At 63.1% G+C, this 23,314-nt stretch overlaps 9 protein-coding genes and 2 non-coding genes across 11 annotated transcripts; 4 read left to right on the top strand and 7 right to left on the bottom strand.

Annotated features, from left to right (window-relative positions):
• Positions 1-4: 4 nt before the first annotated feature.
• PLICBS_005466 (uncharacterized protein) lies at positions 5-1,551 on the bottom strand (the record flags this gene model as incomplete). The annotated part of the gene is made up of 3 exons (XM_018319147.2): positions 5-382; positions 577-1,030; positions 1,289-1,551. 3 exons carry the CDS (start codon positions 1,549-1,551, stop codon positions 5-7), a joined length of 1,095 nt encoding a protein of 364 aa, XP_018181621.2.
• A 2,118-nt stretch (positions 1,552-3,669) lies between these two features.
• PLICBS_005465 (uncharacterized protein) lies at positions 3,670-5,252 on the top strand (the record flags this gene model as incomplete). The annotated part of the gene is made up of 2 exons (XM_018319146.2): positions 3,670-3,888; positions 3,978-5,252. The coding sequence occupies 2 exons, from the start codon at positions 3,670-3,672 to the stop codon at positions 5,250-5,252; spliced, it is 1,494 nt and encodes a 497-aa protein (XP_018181620.1).
• A 380-nt stretch (positions 5,253-5,632) lies between these two features.
• PLICBS_005464 lies at positions 5,633-5,730 on the bottom strand. Its single transcript has one exon. It is a non-coding gene; the product is annotated as a tRNA-Phe (tRNA).
• A 306-nt stretch (positions 5,731-6,036) lies between these two features.
• On the bottom strand, positions 6,037-6,134 carry PLICBS_005463. Its single transcript has one exon. It is a non-coding gene; the product is annotated as a tRNA-Phe (tRNA).
• A 466-nt stretch (positions 6,135-6,600) lies between these two features.
• On the bottom strand, positions 6,601-8,268 carry PLICBS_005462 (uncharacterized protein; the record flags this gene model as incomplete). The annotated part of the gene is made up of 2 exons (XM_018319145.2): positions 6,601-7,656; positions 7,732-8,268. 2 exons carry the CDS (start codon positions 8,266-8,268, stop codon positions 6,601-6,603), a joined length of 1,593 nt encoding a protein of 530 aa, XP_018181619.2.
• Positions 8,269-9,928: 1,660 nt separating this feature from the next.
• On the bottom strand, positions 9,929-11,347 carry PLICBS_005461 (coq1 putative hexaprenyl diphosphate synthase; the record flags this gene model as incomplete). Its single annotated transcript, XM_018319144.2, has 2 exons — positions 9,929-10,090; positions 10,157-11,347. 2 exons carry the CDS (start codon positions 11,345-11,347, stop codon positions 9,929-9,931), a joined length of 1,353 nt encoding a protein of 450 aa, XP_018181618.1.
• Positions 11,348-12,071: 724 nt separating this feature from the next.
• PLICBS_005460 (uncharacterized protein) lies at positions 12,072-12,933 on the top strand (the record flags this gene model as incomplete). Its single annotated transcript, XM_018319143.2, has 2 exons — positions 12,072-12,329; positions 12,382-12,933. 2 exons carry the CDS (start codon positions 12,072-12,074, stop codon positions 12,931-12,933), a joined length of 810 nt encoding a protein of 269 aa, XP_018181617.2.
• A 103-nt stretch (positions 12,934-13,036) lies between these two features.
• On the bottom strand, positions 13,037-14,783 carry PLICBS_005459 (uncharacterized protein; the record flags this gene model as incomplete). The annotated part of the gene is made up of 2 exons (XM_018319142.2): positions 13,037-13,970; positions 14,026-14,783. 2 exons carry the CDS (start codon positions 14,781-14,783, stop codon positions 13,037-13,039), a joined length of 1,692 nt encoding a protein of 563 aa, XP_018181616.2.
• Positions 14,784-15,834: 1,051 nt separating this feature from the next.
• On the top strand, positions 15,835-16,709 carry PLICBS_005458 (uncharacterized protein; the record flags this gene model as incomplete). The annotated part of the gene is made up of 2 exons (XM_018319141.2): positions 15,835-15,866; positions 15,920-16,709. 2 exons carry the CDS (start codon positions 15,835-15,837, stop codon positions 16,707-16,709), a joined length of 822 nt encoding a protein of 273 aa, XP_018181615.2.
• Positions 16,710-17,152: 443 nt separating this feature from the next.
• PLICBS_005457 (uncharacterized protein) lies at positions 17,153-19,360 on the top strand (the record flags this gene model as incomplete). The annotated part of the gene is made up of 3 exons (XM_018319140.2): positions 17,153-17,527; positions 17,588-18,932; positions 19,023-19,360. The coding sequence occupies 3 exons, from the start codon at positions 17,153-17,155 to the stop codon at positions 19,358-19,360; spliced, it is 2,058 nt and encodes a 685-aa protein (XP_018181614.2).
• A 654-nt stretch (positions 19,361-20,014) lies between these two features.
• Positions 20,015-22,292, bottom strand: PLICBS_005456 (uncharacterized protein; the record flags this gene model as incomplete). Its single annotated transcript, XM_018319139.2, has 8 exons — positions 20,015-20,362; positions 20,411-20,523; positions 20,573-20,726; positions 20,780-21,309; positions 21,360-21,604; positions 21,673-22,077; positions 22,134-22,223; positions 22,279-22,292. 8 exons carry the CDS (start codon positions 22,290-22,292, stop codon positions 20,015-20,017), a joined length of 1,899 nt encoding a protein of 632 aa, XP_018181613.1.
• Positions 22,293-23,314: the final 1,022 nt, after the last annotated feature.

Below are 23,314 nucleotides of genomic sequence, written 5' to 3'. Positions count from 1 at the left end.
CCACTTACACGTTGCACGGGCCTGCGGAGCCGCACGCCGAAGCCCCGTCCGGTGTCATGATGACGGCCCGGCAGCTGGAGCCGCCGGCGTCCACGCACAGAACGAGCCCGTCGTCGTGGTGCTCCTCCTTGACGGCCTGCTGCTGCGCCTCCTCAAACACGCGCGCGAGCACGCCCTTGTTGCGCTCCAGGCGCGCCTCGGCGTCCGCGACGGACACGCCCAGGACGATGGTGACGGCCGCGAGCTTGACGCTGCCGCGGCACGCGGCCAGCACGGCGTCGAGCTCGTCGTCCGTCTGCGTGCACGCCGCGCCGCCAATGAGCCGGAGGATATTCTTGGCGCGCTGCCTTAGCTTGATGTTGGTGGCTTTCAGATCGATCATCTGGGGAACAACCAAGATCTCGTGTCAGCCGTGGCGTCGAGTTTCTCCGACCTGCCGCATTGGGGGCCACCATTGCTGCAGGGTCCCTTTTGCGCAGGCTCTGGTGTCGTTTCGCCGGAACGACTTCCGCACTGGCCCAACGACAATACCTAGTGGTGGTGGGAGGGCGCGGGGAGGAGACGAGGGGGTCTTACCAAGTTGCCGTAGGTCTTGCCCAGCTTGATCATGATGCCGGTGCTTATCATGTTGAGGACCAGCTTGGTGGCCGTGCCGGCCTTCATGCGGGTGCTGCCCGTGACGGACTCGGGCCCGGTGACGGCGGCGATGACATGGTCGGCGTTGCCCTCGTCCTGGACGGCCGACGGCTGGACGCAGACGACGGCGACGGTGGCGCCGCCGATGCGGCGCACATGCTCGAGCCCGCCGAGGACGTAGGGCGTGCGGCCGGACGAGGCGATGCCGATGAGCGAGTCGACGTCCGGATCGAAGCCGTAGGGCCGCAGGTCCTCCTCGGCACCGGATCGGCTGTCCTCGGCGCCCTCCTTGGCGTTGCGGAGCGCGTAGTCGCCGCCCGCGATGAGGGCGATGAACTTGTCGGATGGTGCCGAGTATGTGGGCGGGATTTCCGACGCGTCCAGGACCCCCAGTCTGCGAGGAGGGGTGGTGGTGGTGTCAGCCGGTGCTCGCTTGCATGTGCGATAGCCCGGCCCTCTCGGCGTGCATTCCGCACTTGGAACGGCAGCGCGCGAAGCGAGGCGACACGAGACGAGGGGGCAAGGCAATAGTGAAAAAGGCAAGCATGGGGATAAGCATGGATGGGATGCCCGGGGGGCAGGCAAGACGCCATGCAGAGGGGGACGGGGACGGGGGAAAAGGAGGCTTGCTAGGTTTGCGGTTGATGCTCACCTCCCGCTGGTGCCGGCGCCAATGTAAAACACCCTTCCGCCGCGGCGCACGCGCTCCGTCAGCAGGTCGATGGCCTCAGCGATGGCGGGCACGCAGGGCTCGACGGCCGAGGGCACGCGCGCGTCCTCGCGCTGGAGGATGCGGCATAGCTCGAGCGTCGAGACGGTGTCGATGGCCGTGGTCCGGGGGTTCCTCGTCTCGGTCTGCAGGCCGGCGAGCTGCACGACGGGCTGCTGCTGCTGCTGCGGCTCTGAGGGCGCCATGGTTGCGGTCTTGCTGTGTCGTTGCTGGCGACGCAGGAAAATTACGAATCAAAGGGCGGCGTAATTATCTGGTGGCCGCGTCGTCGAATGCCCGGCGCATGCACCGACTGAGCTGCCAGCCGGGTTGCGCGGTGATTTGTGTTAAAGTCGAACGATACCGAGTTACCGACTAGGTGGTTACCCCCCAGGCGTGTGAGGCGAAATCGATGGATACAGTAGCCGGCGGATTCAAGTCCCAGAATCTCAAATCAAGCGTCTCGACCCGGGCGTCCGGAGCTGTGCGTGTGCGTATATACAAGTAAACAAGGCAAAAGAGAGAACTCGACCGCTTTGGCAATCCGTATCGTTGCGCAACCAAGGGTAAACGGGATTACCCAGCCCTCCCTCCGCCGCCGCGGAGCCGATGTCGTCGGGGATCCTTCACCGGCATGGAGTGCGCTGCGCTGTCTGGCATGTCAGCGACCAGCCGCTGCAGCAATGGCAAACCCGACCCTGCAGGGCCGCTAAGCCAGGCGCTAGACGCCGCCATGTTGCAGGCGCGCCATGTGGCTTGCGTATTGCCGGCCAACCCAACGTCGCGATTCTTCAGCGTCGAGTCCCAAAACGGTGCGCCCGCACGCCGTTCGCCGCCGCCTCCCCTCCCGGGGGTTTCGTTTGCCTGGCTTCCTGGCTGTCCGTCCCCAACGGGGGCGATTATCCCGTGGCCCGAGAGGGAGGGGGCGCGGCCTGTTGGGGTGCGAGAGGACGGGAATCAGCCTCCGCGTCTCCAGCGACGTGTAATCTTTTTTCGCCGCCGGCTCGCTGAGCCTGTGGGGAGGCGTGAAACGCTGCCTTTATCCTGGGGAGCCATGTGGGCGGCTCTCTCTCTCCAGCGGGGCCCCTCGCTCGCTCACCTTGGGGACGGCCAGCGCCCGTCGCTCGTAAGGTTCTCGTATGTACTCGACTTTTCAGGTCGCGTGCAAAGGTGCCCGCTTGACGTCTCGGTGGCCGACATGACATCAACACACGGCTTGTGGGCTGTGACTGCTACATACCTACGTAAGTCGTCGACCCTCTCTGCCGTGCCAAGCAGCCATCGCAGCGCCAACACCGGCATCCAGCAGCCCCCAAGGACGCTGGCGGGCTGGGCATGGCCCCCTGCAGCGCCGTCTGGGTTGCCGGACGCTGCGCGCCACGCACCGATTGGTGTTTCCAGCATGGGCATCCAGCTGGGAGGGGCCCCCGCTGGCCCAGCGCCTTCAGCCACCAGCGCCCCAGCCGGCTGCCGCGAGTCACGGCAAGCACTTCCATGAGCAGCAGTGCAGCGGCCGCTAGGCGTAGGTCTGTCTGGGCTCTGACCTGCCTGGGAAGCAGCACCACCCCGGTGGAGAGTTCTGGCGCGCCGACGAAATCGCCGCCGCCGCGATCAACCCAGCGGGGGCTCCGCTGCCCGTCCACCACCCCGTCCGTCCCAGGTTCCCCCCTCCACATCTTCACCCAGACTCTGCCGCCATACCACCCTCTTCCACACGAGATGTGGAGTTTTGCCCGGCCGCCACCATGTAACGTGGCAAGTGCCAAAAAGATGCTTCCATTTCTTCGATTCCAGGAGCCAGGGGGGGCGCGTTACCCAAGGTTTGGTTCGCTCCTTGGTTCGTTCGGTGTGTCCCTCCCTCCCTCCCTCCCCCGGTCGGTCTCGCGCCCGCCGGATTCTGCGCCCGGGACGCCCATACACCCACCCCCGGCTGTCTGCGGCCGAGCAGATGCGACGACGACGACACCACCAGACGCCGTTGCAACAAGGGCAGCACCACGGCGCCAGGGCCCACGGGCGTTTTCCATGTCGTCGCTCAACGCTTGCAATTAGCCTGCCCGAGGGCATGGTATCGTCCGTTCGCGCGTTTGCACCCCGAGGTTTCTGGCTGCTATATCTAAACCGCCCGCCCCGGCCCTCTTCTCCGCGTTCCCCCTTCTCCAGTCCGGGGCTCCGGGTTTCCTTTTAGACTTTCTCTGCCGCTGTGCCTCTCTGCCCGCTGCCGTCGTCTCTCACACACGCTCTCTCTCTCCGCCCTCACCCTCCCTACACCCCCCGTCGAGACAGTCAACCGTCCTCGCACAGCCAAGGACGCAGCTCGCGCAATGGCCCACGAGACGCATGAGCTCGCCGCTGCGGGCACGGGCGACAAGCCCGCCGCCGCCCACTCGGCCGAGAACGCGGCCCACGTCGATGCCGACCGCGAGACGGGCGTCGCCGACAATGTCGACTTTGAGCAGAGCTCGTCCAAGCTGGTGCGCTTCTACGCGCACCCGTGGACGCAGATTCTCCTCATCAGCTTCATCTGCTTCTGCCTGCCGGGTGTACGTCTCCAGCTCTCCACTGCTGCCTCACTCAAGATGGGGCATGTTGTTATTCTTGTACGCGGTGAAAGCTGACTAGTTGCCTCCAGATGTACAACGCCCTCACCGGCCTCGGCGGCTCCGGCCAGGTCGACTCGACCGTCGCGGCCAACGCGACCGTCGCGCTGCTGTCGACGACGGCCGCCACCGCCCTCTTCTTCGTCGGCCCCATCTTCTCGTTTGTCGGCCCGCGCATCTGCTTCCTCATCGGCGGCTGGACGTACGCGCTGTACTCGGGCTCGCTGCTCAACTTCAACCGCACCGGCAACGGCGCCTTTGTCATCGCCTCGGGCGCCATCCTGGGTGTGGGCGCCTCCTTCATCTGGATCGTGCAGGGCGCCATCATGACGACGTACGTCTCCGAGTCGCAAAAGGGCCGCGCCATCGCCGTCTTCTGGGTCATCTTCAACCTCGGCGGCGGCATCGGCTCGCTGGCCTCGTTCGGCCTCAACTACAGCTCCAAGTCGGGCACCGTCACCAGCTCCACGTACATCGCCCTCATGGTCGTCATGCTGTTCGGCTGGTGCCTGGGCGTCTTCATCTGCAACCCGTCGCGCATCCGCCTCGCGCAGCTGCACAAGGCCGTCGAGACGGAGAAGCACACCATCAAGGGCAGCATCATGACGGCCGTGCGCACCATCTTCAAGTGGCGCGTCGCCTGCATGCTGCCCCTCTTCTTCTCCGCCAACGTCTTCTACTCGTACCAGCAGAACAACGTCAACGGCGAGACGTTCAACATCCGCTCCCGCTCCCTCAACGGCGCCCTGTACTGGCTGGCCCAGATGCTCGGCGGCCTGCTCATCGGCCTCATCCTCGACATCCCCTGGCTGTCGCGCCCCAACCGCGCCCGCCTCGGCTGGGTCACCGTCTTCGTCACCGGCATGGCCATCTGGGGCGGCGGCTACCAGTTCCAGAAGTGGCAGGACGCCCGCACCGCCGCCGGCCACAAGCAGGACATTGACTACAAGGAGGGCAGCCTCTCCACGGGGCCCATCTTCCTCTACATCTTCTACGGCGCCTACGACGCCCTCTGGCAGGGCTTCGCCTACTGGCTCATCGGCACCGAGTCCAACAGCGCCGCCCGCGCCGCCGTCCTCGTCGGCGCCTACAAGAGTCTGCAGGCCGCCGGCGGCGCCATGGCCTGGCGCATCAACGCCCTCAAGGTCAGCCCCATGTCCCAGCTGGGCATGAACTGGGGCCTCTGCATCGGCTCGCTCATTGTCGTCCTGCCCACCGTCTGGACCGTGACCACGCACACGACGGTCGAGGAGGAGGTCAAGGCGACGCACCAGGTGCCGGAGAGCAAGCTGGTTGAGGAGTCTTAGGGGGCTCCATCGGCCAGGGTGATCCGTAGTACAGTAATAAGACATAATTTGCATAGATTTGGGGCATTGTCAACTTGACTGATTGTGACTAGAAGAAGATAAGTAGTGGCGTTGACGTTTTCATTGTAAATGTGCCTTGCCAGCGATGCGAAAGTGAAGGTTGACGGTAGCATTATCTGTGGGCATTGATACCCTGACGAAAAGGAAGATGCAGAATCCGTGACTTCAACGTCTCGCTGTTACAGCCTAAAAGCAGCACTCATCCAACTCAGACGGCGAGGCAGAAATTTCACCCGCGAGGCACACAGGCGTCAAAAACAACTAACAGAACCCAAGAATTCAATCTTGAGCTAAAAACAACACAAGAGCAAAAAAATAAATGCGGCCAGTGTGACTCGAACACACGACCTTCAGATAGGCATCCGTAGGATTGAAGTTTGACTTCAGTCTGACGATCTCCCAGCTAATCTATGGCCGCAGATATTCCGATGGGGGACCTAAAGATGCTCATAAAGGGCAGGCTACCTAGCCTGTCCGGTGCCCCGTTCGTATAAGATGAGGCTTGGAGCAAAAAAAGAGGACTACGGGGCAGAAGTGTGCTTGTGTGTGTGCGTGAGGTGGGTATCGCGAGGTGGTGGGGTTTGGGTGCGTCGTGGTGGGGTTCAGACGCTTTGCTTCTCTGGGACTCTGGGAGGCATGCTTGGCATGGACATGGAGGGACGAGGGGAGGGGATGGGGACTTGGACAAAGTGGAGCAGAGAGGTGCAAAAAAGGGCAAAAAAAATGCGGCCAGTGTGACTCGAACACACGACCTTCAGATAGGCATCCGTAGGATTGAAGTTTAACTTCAGTCTGACGATCTCCCAGCTAATCTATGGCCGCAGATACTCCGAACTGATTTATTGTCTCTTATATACCCCCGCCTGTCTCCCCGCGTGCGCAGAAACATCAATTGTCCGCTCCAACACTGCGCAATTGATGAGAAATGTCGATAATTCACTCTTGGAAGCATCAATTGACCTGGGATGGTAACGTGAGCTTGTGCGACTGCCGTGTTCGGTGGGTTGCGCTCGCATGGGAACCTGCACTCTGGGATTGGGCCGTCTACTACATCATGAACACCACAATTGAGCCATGGCCAGTTGAGCCTTCAGAGGACTTTGGATAATGCATATTCCTTTTCACCCGTCTATGCTCATAGTCTACTCTGTAGCTCAAAGGTCTGCTACTGAATGCTCTCCAACCCAGTCCCCGGCCTTCAAGGCATGCATTTCATGAACCCCCGTGCCCTTCATGAACCCCTCGTCGTGCCCAGCCATGACGTCCCATCTCCCTGCACCTCTCTCCCTCACCTGGTCCTCCTCTCCGTGATACTCTCGCCAAACGGCGCGTCCACCACGAACCCGCCCCGCCCCGCGTCCAGCTCAAACACCTTGCGCCCGCGCAGCCACGTCTCGCGCACGCGGCCGACAAACTCGCGCCCCTCCCACGGCGAGCAGCGGTTCTTCCAGCGCATGTCGCCCTGCGTAAAGGTCCACGCCTCGGCGTCGTCGAAGACGCACACGTCGGCGTCCATGCCCGCCGCCAGCGCGCCCTTGCGGTGCGCCAGCCCGACCTGCTCCGCCGTCGCCTGGCAGCACAGCCGCACAATGTCCGTCAGCGAGGGCGCCGCCCCGGCGCCGCCCGCCTTGATGCGCTGCCGCGACGCCGTGTGCAGGATCGGCAGGCCCAGGCCGACGGACGAGATGCCGCCCCACGCGGCCATGAAGTCGCCGCCGCTGGCCTTGTTGCCGTTTTGCTGCTGCGGTTGCGAGGAGGCCGCCGCCGTCTTCTTGTCGTCCCCGCCGCAGAGGTGCTCCGGCAGCAGCTTCAGCTCGGGCGTACACGGCGAGTGGTCCGACACGACGGTGCGGATGCACGAGTCGGCGGCGACGAGCTCCTCCCACAGGCCGTCGCGGTTGCGGCCCTCGCGGATCGGCGGGCAGCACTTGTGGCGCGTGTCGCCGCGCGCAATCTCCTCGGCCGACAGCCCCAGGTAGTGGAAGCACGTCTCGGCCGTGATGTTGACGCCGCGCGCGCGCGCCGCCCGCAGCAGCGGGATGCACTGCGTCGCCGACAGGTGCACAATGTGCAGCGGCAGCGACGGCGCGATGTGCGCCAGCGACAGGATCTCCTCGACGGCGGTCGTCTCGTACGAGGGCGGCCGCGAGTCGAGGAACGTCTGATACGCCGTCTGGTCCTCGGGCTGCTTGGTGTGGCCGTTGGTGCCGTTGGTGCCGTTGGTGGTGCCGTTGGTCTCGGCGGGCACCATCTCGGCGTGAAACATGAGCGTCGTGGCACTGTCCTTGAGCGCCTCCATGGCGAGGGCCACGTCCTTGGACGACACTGCCGGGAACTCGTCGACCTGTGTGTCGTTGTCAGCGCATCGCATTCATCAACCTCATTGTGTACCCCGCGTGAACGGACTGGCGACACATACCCCGGACTCAATCAGGAAGCCCTTGAAGCCGCGCACGCCCGCGTCGACCAACGGCCGCAGGTCCTCCGCATTGCCGGGAATGACGCCGCCGTAGAAGCCCACGTCGACCCAGCACTGGCCCCTGCTGGCGCGCAGCTTCTCGTTGAAGTTTGCGACGGTGGTGGTCGGTGGGATGGCGTTGAGGGGCATGTCGACGACGGTGGTGACGCCGCCGCTGGCCGCCGCGCGCGTGCCCGTCCAGAAGCCCTCCCACTCGGTGCGGCCCGGCTCGTTGAGGTGGACGTGGGCGTCGACGAGGCCCGGCAGCAGCAGCCGCGGCGAGTGGTCGACGTAGGCGCTGCCTGCGGGGAAGCTGCTCGCGGGGAGCACCTCGGGCGCGACGGAGACGATCTTGCCCGTCGCGGGGGAGATGGCGATGCTGGCGGGCGAGACGACGAGCGAGTTGTCGGGCAGGGTGAGGACGGCGCGCGAGGAGACGAGGACGGTGAGGGGCGGCGATGCGCCTGCGTCTGCGCCGACGCCGTTGGGGGCCGTCATGGTTGCGCGAGAGACGGTGCGGTGCGCAGCGGTGCAGAGCGGTGCGGTGCGGATCACGACGTCCTCGAGCGGGCGCGGCCGTGGCAGAGCTGAGGTTGCGAGAAGCGAGGGGGAGGTTGATGCTCGTCTCGAGATATGCGCGGAACAGTGACGGTGAACGAAGCCGCCACCAACCGGAGGGGCGAGGTCTAAATACCCAAAACGGGACGGGACGGGGACTCTACGGCTCTGGGGGGCACAGCAACGGGGTAAGGTTTGCAGGGTCAGGTTAAACGGGAATTTTGGCCAGCCAGCTGGGCTCCCGCGAGCATCACGAGGGCTGCCGAGATGAGATGGGCGGTTCGCCGCCGCCGGGGTTGGGTGGTGGTTGTCGGCCGGCGCCGGGCCTCGCCTTTTGGTTACAGTTCTCTGGCGTCGGGAAGGCAACCTGGAAACGAACCCCAGCTCTGCTTGGTGCCTCGGGGGCTATTTCTGCGCTGCGGAGACCCTGATGAGTGACGGAGGGTGAGTGAGTGAGTGAGTGAGAGCCAGCCACGCGGGGCCCGACCCGATCGATGCAGCCCGCCAGGCCCAGGCCAGATGCCGTGCGCCGCCGCCGTCGCCGGGTGGGATGCGTTGCGGTGGATAAGGTAGGTAATAGCAGGCATCTCAACTGGAGCGCCGCCGCCATCCCTCGGCAGCTCCCTACGAGTGCACGCGCGGGACGGGCGACGAGAGCCCGGCCAGGTCCTAGGGTAGATTGCCCTGCCCATTGCGACATCAATGGACGGCATCGCACCGCACCGCACCGCACCCCACGCGCCGGCCCATGGCCCGCCATGGTTTATCTCGCGGGCTGCGTCGGCGAGTCGGTTGGCGGTGGTGACAGTGGTGGACGATGGCGGGGCACGCGGGCGCGCACGGGCGGGCGTTTTGCAGCAGGCGGGGCACGGCATCGCCAAGGAGGTCCCGCTGTCGGACCTGGCCGACGGCTCTGCCGCCGCCTGCGGGCAGTGAGCGCGTAGGTACCTTACGGGAGGGCTACGGAATATTTTCCACGAACGGGCCGCCCGCGTCTAGGGTAGTGGTGCTGGCAGCAACCGCGCACGGCGAGCCGCGTCTCACATGCTTTGCGATGGAGCGATTGAGTAATTGATTTGAGGCCACATAGATGGATTATGCCATTGCGACATGGTTCATTATTTTTGCATTTTTATTAGGGTTGCTTTGTTCCCCTGAGAGCCAGCGTTGGTGCCGGCAAGAACGTGGCTCACACATAGTCTCTGAATGGCGGCATCACCAGAAACGGCCTGCACCTCTAATCCTCTCAGCCCTGCCACAACTGCTTCACCAGCACACGCACCCTCATGCGAATCGCCTCTGCAAACGCCAATCCTCAATTGAGCTGAATATACACGCCGCTGCAGTCCCCGGTGCCTGTATCATACCAACACCAACCCCCTCTGCAGTGGAACCATGCGCCGCTTCCTCTATGTGCGTAGTTTTAGTCAGAATGTGCCCGGCTCATGCAAGACTCCCCTCCCCGTCCCTCGTCCTCGAAACCCAGGTTTCCGTCCCTTGCCGGCCCGGCATAGTCTTGATCCAAGTCATGCAAAGTACAGTAATCATACACGGCGCGCTGAGCCCGCCCGCCCGCTCCTCTCCGTCCGTCTCGCTGGCATTATTTCTGTCGCTTAATCGTCTTTTGCGCCATCTCAATCAGGCCGTCCTTGGCCTCGCTGTCCGGAAAGTCGGCAATCGCGGCAATGGCCCTGTCCGAGTAGTCGTGCGCGAGGGCTCGCGTCTGCTCGATGCCGTCGCTCTGGAGCACCAGCTCACGCGCCTGCACGGACCAGTTAGCCACACCCCCTTGGCGCCAACAGAGTCAAGGTTGGCCGAGGAATCATACCTTTTCGACGTCGCCGTCCCGCTCAAACTTGCGACCGACCAGCGCGCCCAGCTCCGGGTTCTGCTTCCACGCAAACAGCAGGGGCGCCGTCGCCAGCCCCAGCTCCAGGTCGGCGCCCGCGGGCTTGCCGAGGTCCTTGCCGCTGCGCGTGTAGTCCAGCATGTCGTCCACCAGCTGGAACGCCAGCCCCAGATTCCGTCCGTACGAGTACGCCGCGTCGACCGTCGTGCTGTCTGCGTTGCCGAGCAGCGCGGCCGCGCGGCACGACTTGGAGATGAGGCTGGCCGTCTTGAGGTACGTCTTTTGCAGGTAGTAGCTCAGCGTCTCCTCCGAGTACTTGGGGCTGCGCTCGTCGCGCTCCGTGTTCTTGAGCTGCATGAACTCGCCCTCGACGAGGTTCGCAATGACCGTCGCGAGCAGCTCCACGACCTCGACGTGCCGCAGCCGCGCCAGCGCCACTGACGCCCGGCCGAGCAAGAAGTCGCCCGCCAGCACCGCCATCTTGTTGCCAAACTCCAGGTTGGCAGAGGGCGAGCCGCGCCGCGAGACGGAGTGGTCAATCACGTCGTCGTGCAGCAGGGAGGCGGTGTGGATCAGTTCCGTGATTTCCGCCAGCCGTCTTTGGCTCGGCAGGATGTCGAGGTTTCCGTCCTCGGGCGCCTCGGGTTCCCTGGCCGTCAAGGGCATGGCCGAGGGGTTCACGTCGGCCAGGATCTGCGCGGGCGATATCGACGAGTCGATGGCCCTCGCACTCTGCGTGAGCTCGGGGCGCGGGTTCTTGGGGCACAGGTGCGTGGCCCGGCTCATGAGCAGGACGATGAGCGGCCGGACGTGCTTGCCCTCGGCCTGGGTGTAGTATTTGGCGACGCGGTCGAGCGACGGGTGCCCGGAGCCCAGCAGCTTGCGGATGTTGCCGGTGAGGAACTGCATCTCCTTGGCGACGGTGCGCAGGGGGTCGACCGTCATGCCGTCCTTGGCCGCCTTCTTGACGACATTGCCCACGACGTTGGAGGCGACCTGGACGGCCGCCGCCCACGCTGAGTCGCGTCTTTGTGAGCTGTGTATCGTCGCGCGATGTGTCGTCGCCGGGAGGGGGCTGGCGGGAGGGCGTCGGCACAGCACGCATGCCGGCGTCGTGATTCTGCGGGAGACGGCGTCGCGGAGCACCGTGGCTCCCGGACGGAGCTGCATGACGGGCAGCAGGCGTCGCGACGCGGTGCGTAGAGGGTGGATGAGGGCGGCGACTGGCTGTTGAAGGGGTCGCGCGCGGTATCAGGGGGCCGTGGCCGTCGACGTGGGCTCAATTGGCGAGACGCGGGTATGGGACGATGTCTGGAAAGATGCTCGAGATGCCGCCGAAACTTTTCGACCCACGGCCGCACCACCTGCAGCGAGCGACGAAAAGCGGCAGACACGGATTGGGCCGGAGAGCCAGGAACCCACTTGGCCGGTCGCACAGGGACATGGATGCGCCGACAGCACCTGCGCAGCCAGAGCAGCTGGCAGAGAGCTCCGCTGTCAGGCCGGATCTGCTGCTCCTATTGGCCAGTGCGGCGCCTCATGCGAGCCTCAGGCCCGGCAGCCGCTGTAATTCGCCACTGAGACGATGAGCAGGCACCGAGCTGCAGGAGCTCCCTGCCGAGACGTGGATGTGGTGCACGCGTCTCGGCTGCTGTGTGGCACGCCCAAGACAGGCGCCAAAGCCACTGTCAGCCCAGCTGGAGCCGGCGTCGCACTCTGGCACACGTCCGACGTCGACACTGCTCGCCAGGCAGCCATCTCAACCCCGACGGACAATTGCATCGTCCTTGACCCCGAGACGCAACCATTTGTCGCATATCTGTCCGACGATTGTGCGTCTGCTGCGAATGGCCGGCGCACCTGCTGTCATACCTCCGAGATGGTGCTCCTCACGATGACGCCGTCCATCGTGGACGGCTTGCGCAAGGTCGAAGCCGAGCAGGACGAAGGCCGCCGCGCCGTGGCGCATACCGAAGATGCATCTGCGGCGGCAAGCAGTGAACCCCCCCTCGAGGATCCCGCCGTCGGCAAACCCATTTCCCACGGCCAGATTGTCGACCTGTGGCAAAAGCTACGGCCCTCATCAAGCCTCGAGCAACTCCTCCAAGGCGCCCGCGTCTACATCCCACCTCCTCCGCCAAAGCCCGAACCAGTACGCCCGTCTCTATCCCATTATGCTCCAAGTTCCTGCTGACAGCCTCCAGTCCGACGAGTACAAAGCGCTCATGGCCCGCCTGCGCCGCGAAGAAGCCGCCCGCGCCTACGAGCGCATGGTCAACCCGCCGCTGCGATACGAGACGTTCGACCAACGCTTCCCGCACGCCGCGCAGTCCTTTGCCGAGGCCAACCGCGTCACCAACAAGGCGGACCTGGGCGACGACGAGGTCACGTACAACGAGGTCCACCGGCAGGTGATGCTCATCATCAACTTCCTCGCCAGCATCCTCGGCGTCGCGGCGACGCTCTGGGTCACGGCGCGGTGGTGGGGCCTGCCGGCGCGCATCTTCCTGACGCTCGGCGGGAGCATCGTCGTGGCCGTCGCCGAGGTCGGCGTGTACCAGGGCTACGTGTGGAGGATGGGGCAGGCCAAGACGAAGCAAAAGGCCGTCAGGGAGGTCAAGGAGGTGGTGCAGACGTGGGTCGTGGGCCAGGAAGAGAAGACGGGCGAGGAGCCGCTGCTGTTGAAGACCAAAGACGAAGACGCCGACGGTGGCGTACGGAAACGGGCGACGGCAGCCGCAAAGCCGGACACATAGCGAGCTCAATATCACGATTGAACGATCCAACACCTCACGAGTGGACGAATGCAGTCGTTGCTTGTCCAGTCATTTCCAGCGGACAGCCTAGGACCATGGCCAGCTAGCACTTAAAGGCAAACGTGGTGCTCTCCCACCCCTTGCGCGCCCGTATCCTCGCGCCCAAGCCCTCGCCGCCGTCAAGGGGCTTACACGACGGCGCCGACAGCTTCGAGCCGTCCATCTTGAGGTCCGCAAACTCCATCCCCACGGGCTCGACCTCGAAGCGCAGCAGAATCATGGCCACGAAGCCGAGAATCTCGCAAAAGGCCAGGTTCCGCCCGGGGCACAGGTGCCTCCCGCCGCCAAAGGGAAAGTAGGCCGTCTTCTTTTTGCGTTCTGCGTCGGACGTGCGAGTCGCGCCCGACTGCGCGAGGAAGCGCTCGGCGTCAAAGTCGGCCGCGTCGTCGCCCCAGATGCCGCGCTCGCCGTGCGTGACGCCCGCCGACATTTGAATGTCGACGCCCTTTTTCAGGATGTACGTCCGGCCGTCGGCGGCGGTGAGGGTTATGTCAGACATGGCGCGGCGCATGCTGACCGAGTGGTTGATGACGCGCATCGTCTCGCGGTAGCAGCTGACCATGAGGGGCAGCTGCTGGTCGAAGCTGGTAATGTCAAACGTGACGGTCCCGGCGCCGGGCGCGCCGTCGCTGAAGGAGGCGGCGGCTTCGACCTCGGCGCGGAGCCGCGCGGCGAGGGACGGCCGGGACAGGACAAAGATGAGCATCCAGAAGAAGGTGGGGACGGCGTTGGTCGTCGCGACGACGGGCAGGATGCACTCGAGCTTGGCAATCTCGTGGCCGGTGAAGCCGTACTGGCGCAGCGTGGCGGCGCGGTTGGACGTCAGCGTCGAGGTGGTCGGGTCGTTGGCGTCGCGCTGCGCCTCGTAGTAGACCCTCATGGTTTGCTGCAGCACCTCGCGCGACTGGTAGCCCTTGGGCATCGTGATGGAGGGGAACAGCGACAAGAGGAAAAGGGGAACGACCGTCTCAAAGGTCCTGCGTCGTGGGCGGTTAGCGCTGCGGCATCAGCACGGCGACGAGGCACACTCACCAGATGGCTTGAATCAGGGACGGGTCCTTGGTAAAGGGGTCGCTGTCGCCGTACAGCGCCTTGGTCGTCGCCATGCTCATGACGTCCCTGCACCAGAGGAACAGGTTGCCCACCTCGAGCGTGCCATCCGCAGCCCTGCTCTCGCGGCCGGCGTTGACGGGATCGACCTTGGCGGCGTCGACCACAGCGTCTAGCCTCGTCGAGATGCCCTCGAGGAAGTGGAGGTTCATCTGCGCCAGCGCCTTGGGGTGGAAGCTCCGGTGGATAGCATCCGTAAACTCGGGCACGAGCTGCGGCTGGCTGGTAATCTTTGCAAAGGTGGCGTTGGACAGGCCAAACGACTTTTGCGCGAAGCCGACGACAAAGGGCTCGAAGCTGGCGGCCTTTTGGCGCAGCGTGGCCTGGATCAGGTCCGGGTCGAAGATGGTGTAGAGCTTGCCGTTGAGCATGGGCACCGTCGCGAGCGGCACGTCGGGGCTGGTCCGGCGCAGCGCCGGGTGGAACTCGCCCTGCAGCCGGATGAGGTTGATGATGTGTCCGACAAAGGGGATGCTGGGCTTGAGCAGCGGAGGCTCCCGCGGGTCGAGCGAGGGCGTCAGGAGCCAGCTGAGGAGCGAGATGGCGAGGCCCGCGCCGAGGACGATGGCGGCGAAGAGCGTCGCCGTGCGTGGGGATGCGCCGAGTGCATGGTGCAGGATGCCTCCTGGGATGGCTTGATCAGACGGGGCGGCTCCGTCGACCGGATATGCAGACTCCATGGCGGTGTTGCTGGCCGCTAGGGACTCTCGCAGTCTTGCTTGTTGGCAGCTGAATTGGACGTTGCGTCGACGTCTACAGAGTCATTGCCGGAGTCAACTTGTTCGCTTCAGCTCTCTCCAGCTTCGTGAGGAGCGCCGTGACGAGACATGCAGAGCGACAGGGCTGCAGCAGCTCAACATTTATCATCCGGGGCTCGATTCGTGCCGTCCATGTCACGTCGAGGCGTGGCGGCTGACAGGGTTCCTTCGCGCCAGCCACACTTTGGATACCGATGAGCAGCGCCGTCAATTGGGCGAGGGGGTGCCGGCCGTGAGAATTTAGTAGCAAGTTGACCTCGTTTGATGCATGCTAAAACGTGAATTGCATTGGACCTGCCGCAGCTGCCTCGCTCTCGGCCTCGAGTCCACACCCAGGATATCGTCGCGGGCTTCGTCCCCGGCTTCAAGACGGCCACTGGCCCCAGCATCGACTTGGCCCAGCGACAACGTGCTGGTCGACATGGTGACCATTGTGCCTTGATGAGTCTTCTCACACCCTGCAAATGCAGGCCTGCAGTGAACCGCGCCATCCAAATCTGAGCGGCAGCCGCCAGTCGAGAAATTCTGCGGAGATGCCTGGCTCTGTCTGGTCGCCATGTGCCATTTCGAGGGAGAGCGTACCTAGTAGTCTGCGTTGTCCGCAGTGGGATGTTGGCGCTTGGCGGCGTACCCGTTCAACCGTTGCAAGCACACAGTGGGCGGCACAAGCCAAGGCGACAAAGTGGGGACATGTGACCTCGCGTTAAAGTGCCCGACCGCGTCGCGTCGCGTCTCGTCGCGCCATGCTTTGACGTGGGGTGTCACCGCTTCCGTCACCACACGACACACGCATATCTTCACTCCCAGCACGAATTGTTTCCCCTGCGCGAATCCAGGCCTGAATCGATATCGTGTACACTAGCCCACATCGACTGCTTGTTCGCAACATCGGGAATTGCCTTGCGCTCATGGACACACTTCCAAACCAGCTTCCCTCGTCTCTCCTCCGCCAGTCGCCCCCTCGACAAACGACATGATGATTAGCGCATCGCCAGATTACGCCATGTAGGGACCCTGCCGTGCTCAAGACGAAATGAGCAGTTGCTGACGCGCCGCAGAACGAAGCCACCGGGGATGGCGCACCACCTGTCGCGCAAGCGGGACAAGCCGTTGCGAACCTACGGCAAGAGGTCGACCGCGACGCCCGAGCCGCGAGGCGAGCCGCCGACGAAGAGGGCGCGGACCGACGGAAAGGAAGCGGAAACGGATGCGGTATCAGAACCATTGCCTGCGAGAGCGGATGAAGAAAGCGTCGCTAGCAATGATGCCGACGTGTCGCACAAGGAGCAGCCAGAGACAGATCGGAGGAAGCCCGCGTCCATCCTGAATTACTTTAAGCCGGTCCCTCGGCCCAAGGAAGCCGCATTACCAACTGCAGAGCCCGAGAGCACCATCTCAGAGCCATCTGCTGCGCAAAGCCGACCGAAGAGGAAGACTCGGCTGCTGCGGATCAGGGCCACATCCTCACCGTTGAGTGATGCCGTCGACGACAACGCAGATGCGCGCCCCCAAGTCAAGGACAGCGACGGCAAGGGAAACAGCGATAAAGACGCCAATGCCGATGAAGGCGGTTCCAGGAGAGGCGAACCGTTGCACGATGGAGGCGAGAACCTCCTCAACCAAACCCGACCCGAGGGCGACGACGTCACGGCCAAAGGTGGCGGGCCGGCCAAGGCCAAGACGCCCACCGTGCAGACCACGCTCAACATCTCGGCGCAGGCGGCCTTTGCCGAGTGCAAGGTGTGCGACACGGTGTGGAATCCCCTGTACCCGGACGACGTCAAGTACCACGCGAAGCGCCATGCCGCGGTGGCCAAGGCCAAGAGGAAGAGAGACGATGAGCTTTAGATATGATTTATGATACCCTCACGAAACGCCATTGTGCGCTGCAGACTCAATTTGCGGCTTGATGAACCATTCGCGTGTCTCCGTGCTGCTGACCAGGCCCACAGCCAGAACACACCACCGCCTTGCCCCGAGTAGCTCGATTCACTGTGCACCTGGAAGCTCTCACAGGCTCCTTTACAGCATGCTGCCTGAACTCGCCAGGTGGTTGCCCCGTCGGGGCGACTGAACAGACATGCGCCGCCCTGCCTGTTCACCACAAAGTCTCGTTCTCGCACCCTCACCCCCAGCAACGCACTTCTTCCTCCTTCACACACCTCGTCTCCGCGTTCCTCGCTCGTTCTCCCCGCTGCATCTGCGCACCACCTCCCGTCACGCATCGCCAAGCCACGCGAATGGGCCAAAACCAGTCTCACCTGTTTAGCCAGCTGCACAAACACCCCCACATGACCGGACGCGCCCAGCAGCACGACGAGGACGTGCAGGCGCAGGTGGCGAGGAAAATCGCCGAGCTGACGCAGGTTGAGCAGGCAAAGCAGGCGGACAAGGCTCGACCTGTGAAGGTGGCCGCGAACATCCCCGCCGCAGTCAAAAAGGCCGAGGGGGCCGTCAAGACCAAAATGACTGAACCTACCAAACAGCCCGAACAAGTTCACAAGACCGCAGACACCAAAGCAGTCGCCAAGACCAAGGCAGACGACAAGGCCAAAGCGGTCGAGCCGGTGAGAGAACTCCAGCAGACCACGATCGCTCAGAAGATCGAGGAGAGCAAGCCGGTGAAGACGGCGAAGCCAGCCGCAGAGCGACAGAGCGAGGGAACCGTGCGACCTTGGGATTCCGGGTAAAACGAGTTGATTCAGCATACTAAAAAGAAGAAGCAGGTTCACCATCCTCAGCAGACGCAGACGGCTGCGCAGACCAAGGCGACCGACAAGATCAAGACTCTCGAGCAAGTTGGGCACACCACCAACGTCCAGCAAACCAAGCCGACTGAAAAGGACAAGACGACCGAAAAGTCAAAGCAACCCGAGCCGAACAAATCCGCCCAGAAGAGCGAGGAGATCAAGCCCGTTGAAGAGGCCAAGCCCATCTGGAAGAGCAAGTCGGTCGAAAAGGCCAAGGCCGAAGAGATGGCGGAGCCCACGCCCGTCAAGGCGACCAACCCCGAAGACATGAGCATCACTCAGCAGAACGAGCCCGTCGAGGAGAACGAGCTCGCAGAGCAGATCGAGCACCGCATCGACGACGCCAGCTTCCAGCTCATCCTCCAGCTGCAGCTCGACGACCTCGAGGCCCTCAAGGCCCGCGACAAGGGCAAGCAGCGCGAGGGAGAACCATCCGACATCGACGTCGCCCTCGGCCTCGCACAGGGGGACCTCCAAACGGCCATGACGCAGCAGCACGACCGCCAGATGTGCATCAGCATCGCCAAGGCCGTCTCCACGGACGCTGCGGCCATCCGCCGCGGCCCGATCGACCAGCTCCTCAGCCAGTCGCTCGACCGCACCGTCGCCGCCCGCCCGCAGGCGGACCCCGCCCCGCGCCGCGGCAACAGAGACGAGCACACGGGGCTCGACGCCGAGCTCATAGAGAGGCTCGAGGCGCTCAACGACTTTTCGGAGGGCGTCGTTGCGAGCTGCGGCGGCGAGCACGCTGCCTTTGCCACGGACGAATGGTCGGCAGCATACCCCCACGAGTCAGACAACGAATCGATTGTCTATGAATATCCTCCTGGCTGGCTGGACAAGTGCGAGTGCTGCCACGACAGCTTCTCGCCCTCCATCATGGCAACGGCGCCCTGCTCGCACAAGTACTGCCGCGCGTGCCTGAACGACCTCTTCCGCAGCGCCTCGGTCGACGAGTCCCTGTTCCCGCCGCGCTGCTGCAAGCGCCCCATCCCCGTCGACACCAACCTGCTCTCCACGGAGACGGTCGACCTCTTCCGCGCCAAGGAGGAAGAGTTCTCGACCCCGAACCGCACCTACTGCCACCGCCCGCAGTGTTCGGCGTTTCTGCCCGCGCACTGCATCCAGGGCAACCTCGCGGCGTGCGGCAAGTGCAAGTTCAAGACGTGTGTCGCGTGCAAGGGCGCACCGCACGTCAAGGGCGAGTGTCCCAAGGATGCCGCCACGCAGGAGGTCCTCCGCATGGCCAAGGAGCAGGGCTGGCAGCAGTGCAAGTCCTGCAAGCGCGTCGTCGAGCTCAACACGGGCTGCTACCACATGAGTACGTCGCCAGTGCACATCCCCCCGTGGCCCATTCCACCGCTCGCTATGATGACGTTTTGATGGTGACGATGCTAACAGAGCATGACAGCTTGTCTTTGCAAGGCCGAGTTCTGCTACCTCTGCGGCAGAAAGTGGAAGACGTGCCACTGCGCGCAGTGGGACGAACGTCGCCTCTTCAACCGCGCCGAGCAAATCGTCAACCGCGACGCTCGCTACGCCCAGCTCGGAGTCATGGAGCGCGCTCAGATGGTGAACCGCGCCGTGGCGGGCCTGCGCCAGAACCACGAATGTCGACACTACGACTGGCACTTCGTCAGAGGTCGCCACGAATGCGACGAGTGCCACGACGTCCTGCCCGAGTTCATCTTTACGTGCACCCGGTGCGACATTCGGGCGTGCAAGCGCTGCCGCTATAATCGCCTCTGAGCCAGGTCAATGTAATGGCGTGGGGGGTCATTGCTTTTGCGTCCCCTAGACGTCTCCAGAGGGGAGGTATGGAGGGGATACTTGTATCGGTGTGTTTGAGAGAGGACATGTTGCTTGGTGTTTTGACTGAAGGGATGACGTTTACGAGTTTGCTATGGTGTGTCGGAGCACAAGGCGACATGGCGTTTATGAGCGAGAAACCTGACTCGACTACCGGTTCTCATTCAGTGGCGGCTCATACTGCGATGGCGCAAATTGGCTGGGTGGTATGGTCGCCGTTGTATTGCGAGGCGGCGCAGAGAGACTTCACACTGTAGCATAGCAGTGCAGAGAGGCACAACAGACACTCCACTCTTCTATCAATCTGATTTGGACGAACGAAAGCAACATGCAAACGCCATGCTCACGTAGTGTGCGATATCGTGTAGTCCATCACAATGCATTATAAACAAGGCCAGGCAGCCCAGACCCTAGCCATAGCAGGGAGTCCATGCATCGCCAATCCAGCCACCATCACGTCTTGCAACGCGAGCGATTGAACTCTCCAAGGCTGGCCGGGCTACCCTTGTCCTCCAAAACGCCTGAACCTCCAAAACGCACGATGAGGCGAGCCATCGCCAATCCACAGCGCGGACCCAAGCAGCGCCTCCATTCTCAGCGTCGACGCCTCACACCGGTATCACTGTCCGAAGACGTATTGTTCTTTGCGGCGTTGGCATTCTTCTCAAAGTCGTACAACGGACGCAGAGTGGCATGGCGCTGGAAAAGCACGTAGCGCTTGAAGAACCAGGGAATGGTGTCGGTGATCTGGTAGGCGGCAAACTTGCGGACGGGGACCGCAAAGACCCAGTCGAGCTCCTCCAGGGTGCGCTGCATGGTCTCGGGCACGAAGAAGAGGATCATGACGAACGCGACGACGTTGAAGCCGGCGTAGAGGCCAAACGCGCCGACGGTATCGAGCTGTCGGAGCAGGAAGGGGAATGTGGTTCCGAGAACGGCGGCCTTGGCTCGTTAGCGTTGCGCATCTGAGACGCCCGGGAGGGTGCTTACCCAGAACAAGCAGTTGGCGACGGCGAAGCCCATGCCAGTCTCACGGTGAGACAGCGGGTAGACTTCAGCGCTGTACGTGTACGGAACAGGTCCTTCACCGGGGGAGTAGAACGCTGTGCGAGTTAGCAACGCCGTGGGACTTTGATACGCTGGGGTGCTCACCGCCGAAGAGGTAGACAAAGAGGCACACCAGACCCGTTCGGATCTCGTTGGGGTTCTCCTTGGTGCCCTGCGGGAGCAGAGTGCAAAGACCTGCCGCGAGGAGGGTCCAGAACATTTGCGGGAACGTAAACAGAAGCAGGCTGCGTCGGCCAAACTGCACGGCGTCAGTACATACAAGCAATTGGGGGCTAGAGCAGAGGAGCCTACAGTGTCAATGGTCCAAAAGGCCGGGAACGCAAAGAGCCAGTTGACCACGCCGAAACCAAAGGAGCCAATCATGGCCTTGCGGGCGTCGAGACCAGACTGCGTAAAGATGCTGGTCGAGTAGAAGGCAATGATGTTGATGCCGCACATCTGCTGGGCAATCATGACGGTAAAGGCGGCCAGGTTGGCGCGACGCACGCGGGGGATGGTGAAGAGCTGTCCGAAGCGCGTGGCGTAGTTGGTCTTGCCAACAATCTGCTTCTCGAGCTCGAGCTGGGCGCTGATGTAGTAGATGTCACGGGCGACCTGGATCGGGTGGTGGCGCAGGACCATCATCGACTGCCACGCGTCGAAGTAGCGGCCCTTCTTCATGTACCATCGAGGCGACTCGGGGCAGAAGAAGATGAGCGACAGCAGGGGCACGGCGGGCAGGAACGGAGCACCCAGCATGAGGCGCCAGTTGATGTTGGGGACAGCGTAAACAGCCAGGTTAAAGGCCGTACCCATCATGATTCCGAACGCAGTCCACATCTCTGCAAGCAGTTAGAAGACGAGCACATTGCCAGACTAAAGGGACACAAACGCCATGACATGACCAGGGCACCGCGAATGGCAGCGGGAGCGTTCTCAGCAGCGTAGATAGGCACGGTCGAAGCCTTTGCGCCCATGCCGACTCCCATGAGAAGGCGGCAGACCATTTGCTGGGGCCAAGTGCGGCAGAAAGCAGAACCAATGACGGGCCAGATGAGAAAGTTGCCGGCGAAGAAGATGGCACCGCGGCGACCGAGACGATTGTTGAGGGGATCAGCGAGCCAGCAGCCGAGAAGACTACACATGGTCAGTTCGAGGCCCCAAAGAATGTGATCGGCCGAGCAAAGGCTCATCGGGGTACTCACGCGCTGCCAATGTACGGACCGGCATTGAGGAGGCCGACAATGATGGCGTCAATGTCGCTTCCGGCTTCATCGAGGCCGTACGCGGCAGGGAAGAAAATGGTGGCACCGTTGCTGCCAGTCTGGTCCCATCCCTGGCATGCGGCACCGATGGAGCAGGTGGCAATGGTGAGGAAGAGGCGCTTGGGCATGTGCCACTTGTGAGTCCTCTCTTTCTCGAGAACCGCCAACTCCTCGCTGGTCAGACGCTCCGGGCCGTCGATGGACTCCACCTCATTGGGATTCTGGGCGACGAGAGCGCCCTTTCGGAGGACTTGGATGTGCTCCTGGAGGTTGTTTGCGACGGCAAAGGCCTCGACATCGCGCATGAGCTGATCACGAGGGATTCCTCCGAGGGGGTTGCGGACCCTGGAGCAGGTTAGTGACGCTGCTATGAAGCGCTGCGTTGAACGGCCTTGCTTTACCTGGCCTCGAGCTCGGTCTTGGACTCAATCTGCTCGGTGTGGCTAATGCCCTTTTCCTCGTACGGGTCACCGTGGCCGCCGTGGGCGCGACTAGAGAGAGCTGATCAGCACAAGTCCAGTTGTTGTGAGTTTGCTGGGACCTCACGAGATGTCGGGCATGATGGGCAACGGCTGCGCTCTGCAGCGATCTCACGCGCAAGTTGACAATCCTTGGGCAAGATGCGGGATCAGGCTGTATGGACGGCGCAGAGTGGTCGATGCAAAGCCTGCTGACGGGCAACGAGCCGGAGAGAATGAAGTGCAGGCCAAAGCGCAATCGAAGCAGAGAAGAAGAAAGAAGGCCGGACGATCGGAGTGGAGAGCGAGTGACTATATGTGTCAGGCTGCACCAGTGAATCAGGCCCCGAACCCGTCACCGCAGCACGTCTAGAGCACCACCAAGGCCAACAATGCACTCAAGTAAGGGCCAGCCAGGGACCCTCTCGCGGCTGTCGTTTCTCGCCCCGGATGGGGACACGGCCGCTAAAATTCAGCCGACACGAGTTTCGTCCGGATGCGTAGCAAACGGATTTTAGTCGTAGGCCTCGAACAGGCCCTGCGCCTCAGGACCCAAAGGCGACCCAGAGAAGGTGTACTCCCCAGTCGAGGCGGACCCCGGACCCCCCACACCCCGGCACGGCTCCCCAAACGCCACGACACAAGGCGGCCAGTGAGCGTTCAAGCAACCAACGAAACCGGCAAGTCGCAGCTGCGCCAAGGATGCTGAGCATGTGGAGCCCCAGTAGTGGCCCTGCATCCATGACATGCGCGGCATGGATTGCTTCGCACACCGAGGGTCTGCCGCCCGCCCCTGGGCGCCGAACCCGCCAAGCAGCGGTAAAGTGCTTGTCATCGGCAGTTTCCAGCTTCGGGCCGATGAGGTTCCCATACGCGAGAACCGTTGAGCTGGCCACCGGCATCAGTTCCGTCCCCGCCGTGCTTGCAAGACGAGGTGTTTGGGCGACGGCTGCGATGACGCGAGGTCACAATGGCCGCTCAATGCCGCCGCTTGCGAGCAACGCAACAAAGTATTGTGTGACTCAGCTGACTGTCCGCAAATCGCTAGGCGCGAGGATGCCGGCCAGAAAGGTTGTTGACGAACTGTGTATGTTGTGGCGGATCGGACAGGCGCCAACCTACCG

Source organism: Purpureocillium lilacinum (genome assembly GCF_023168085.1).
Source record: "Purpureocillium lilacinum CBS 284.36 DNA, scaffold_4, whole genome shotgun sequence".
Classification (NCBI taxonomy): domain Eukaryota; kingdom Fungi; phylum Ascomycota; class Sordariomycetes; order Hypocreales; family Ophiocordycipitaceae; genus Purpureocillium; species Purpureocillium lilacinum.
This window is presented reverse-complemented; position numbering and strand designations above follow the sequence as displayed.